The following is a 1,605-nucleotide window of genomic DNA, read 5'->3' on the forward strand; positions in this document are numbered from 1 at the left end:
AGGCATAGAGAGCTGTCAGAAGAATTCTTGAGCAAGCAAACAAGCAAATGGCAATAATCATCAGCATGGACCGACTAAGTAGTAAGTGGTAATTGCTGCACCGCAATCGAAGTGATGCGACATTATTGGTTTATCTGCCTTGGGACCATTAGTAATGTGCATCTCAGAAGTTCCCACCGTATCTCTTATCATATGACGAGGAGATATGATTCTGGTAAGCTCGGTTGAGTACTTGAGCATCATCTTCCGAGCCTGAGCTGACAGGTTGTGTACCTGGTCTGTACATACATACATACATCAGGTCAAAGCACGTTTGTCCCTTTCCAGTCAAACGGAACAGGGGCAGATGCGAGCAGGCAAAAAAACGTGGCAGACACGCTTTTGCTCGGTCTGTACACCCAAAGATACCTCCAGGCAGACCAAACAGCAAGCCAGCAGCGCCAAGCCCGTCACGTTACCAAGCACCTTCCTTCTTCAGCAAGCAGGCTTCCATACTGGAGAGACTGCGGCGGCCTTCAAGCAGTAACGATCATCCTTGAGTCATGACCGGAAAAACCCCAAGTCACGGCAGCCAGTCACAGAGTCTCGTAACGAACACTTGCAGGCAGGCTCTTGCCAAATCGGGATTAGACCGCCACTAGTACCAGACTCAAGTTGCTCGCCATTTTTACGCTGGCGAACACCGACTTCCAACCTTTTCCCCACCCCCGACCCAGCCCGGACGACCCATCACCTCATCATCGGCCTTGGGTTTTGGGCCCTGGATGCATTGGGTGCTGCGTTTCGGGCTTTGCTGTTTAGGCTTCACCCAGCGTGCTATCCCCGTCAATGAATTGATACTTTATTCCCCCCCATCTGAACTTTCCTCTCCTTCTTCTCCTTCCCCCCCTACACGGGTGATCATAGCCACCAATCATTGCCCATCTATGGCATAGTACGTACTAGTTGGCAGCCTCACAAGCCCCTCTTATCTTTGTTTTCTTGTAGTAAACCTTCCTTTCGCCCACGTGGGTATCCCGCCCGAGCAAAACCTTGTTGGGTTCTGATTCGAACCAAGCGAACCAAGCAATTCCCTGATGCAGATCAGTATTTACGTCGATGTCTGGATTCGTGGCCTCAGGCCCCCTGTCTTCTTAGGGCCTTTTGGGGAAGGGGAGAAGCCACGCGAACGATACATCAATCCCTATCCTCGAGTCTACAGTTGGAGGAGTCAACTTTTCCAGTGTGACAAACGGAACTATTTACAATGCTGCATATGATTAAAGTCTATCGACCAGTCCCAATTCGGTCGGACCAGGTAGCCAGCCATCCAGAGCTGCCAGTAGCAGCGAAACCCCTGCCAAATCACTTCTCAATAATGTGATCGAGCCGATCAAGTTTCAGAATATGCCTACGAAGTACCCTGCCTACGTAGTATCCTAAAAAGAAAAGGGTAAGAGGACCCAGATAGATAGACGCGGTGGAGCAGAACAAACCAGATGGCTTCCCGTGTGGCTGAGTTTTGATGGCACTCGTATTTTTTTATTTACTTCGCGTGGATGAAAACTAACAACAGCCGATGCCTCTTTTCGTTCGCCTTTTTTTTTTACTTCTTGGATGCGTCTC

At 49.7% G+C, this 1,605-nt stretch overlaps 1 protein-coding gene across 1 annotated transcript; it reads left to right on the top strand.

Moving 5' to 3' along the window:
• Nucleotides 1-503: 503 nt before the first annotated feature.
• Nucleotides 504-1,338, top strand: BO87DRAFT_101838 (uncharacterized protein). The gene is made up of 2 exons (XM_025617799.1): nt 504-934; nt 988-1,338. The coding sequence occupies exons 1-2, from the start codon at nt 765-767 to the stop codon at nt 1,226-1,228; spliced, it is 411 nt and encodes a 136-aa protein (XP_025477975.1). The 5' UTR covers nt 504-764; the 3' UTR covers nt 1,229-1,338.
• Nucleotides 1,339-1,605: the final 267 nt, after the last annotated feature.

This window comes from Aspergillus neoniger (assembly GCF_003184625.1).
Source record: "Aspergillus neoniger CBS 115656 unplaced genomic scaffold BO87scaffold_23, whole genome shotgun sequence".
Lineage (NCBI taxonomy): Eukaryota > Fungi > Ascomycota > Eurotiomycetes > Eurotiales > Aspergillaceae > Aspergillus > Aspergillus neoniger.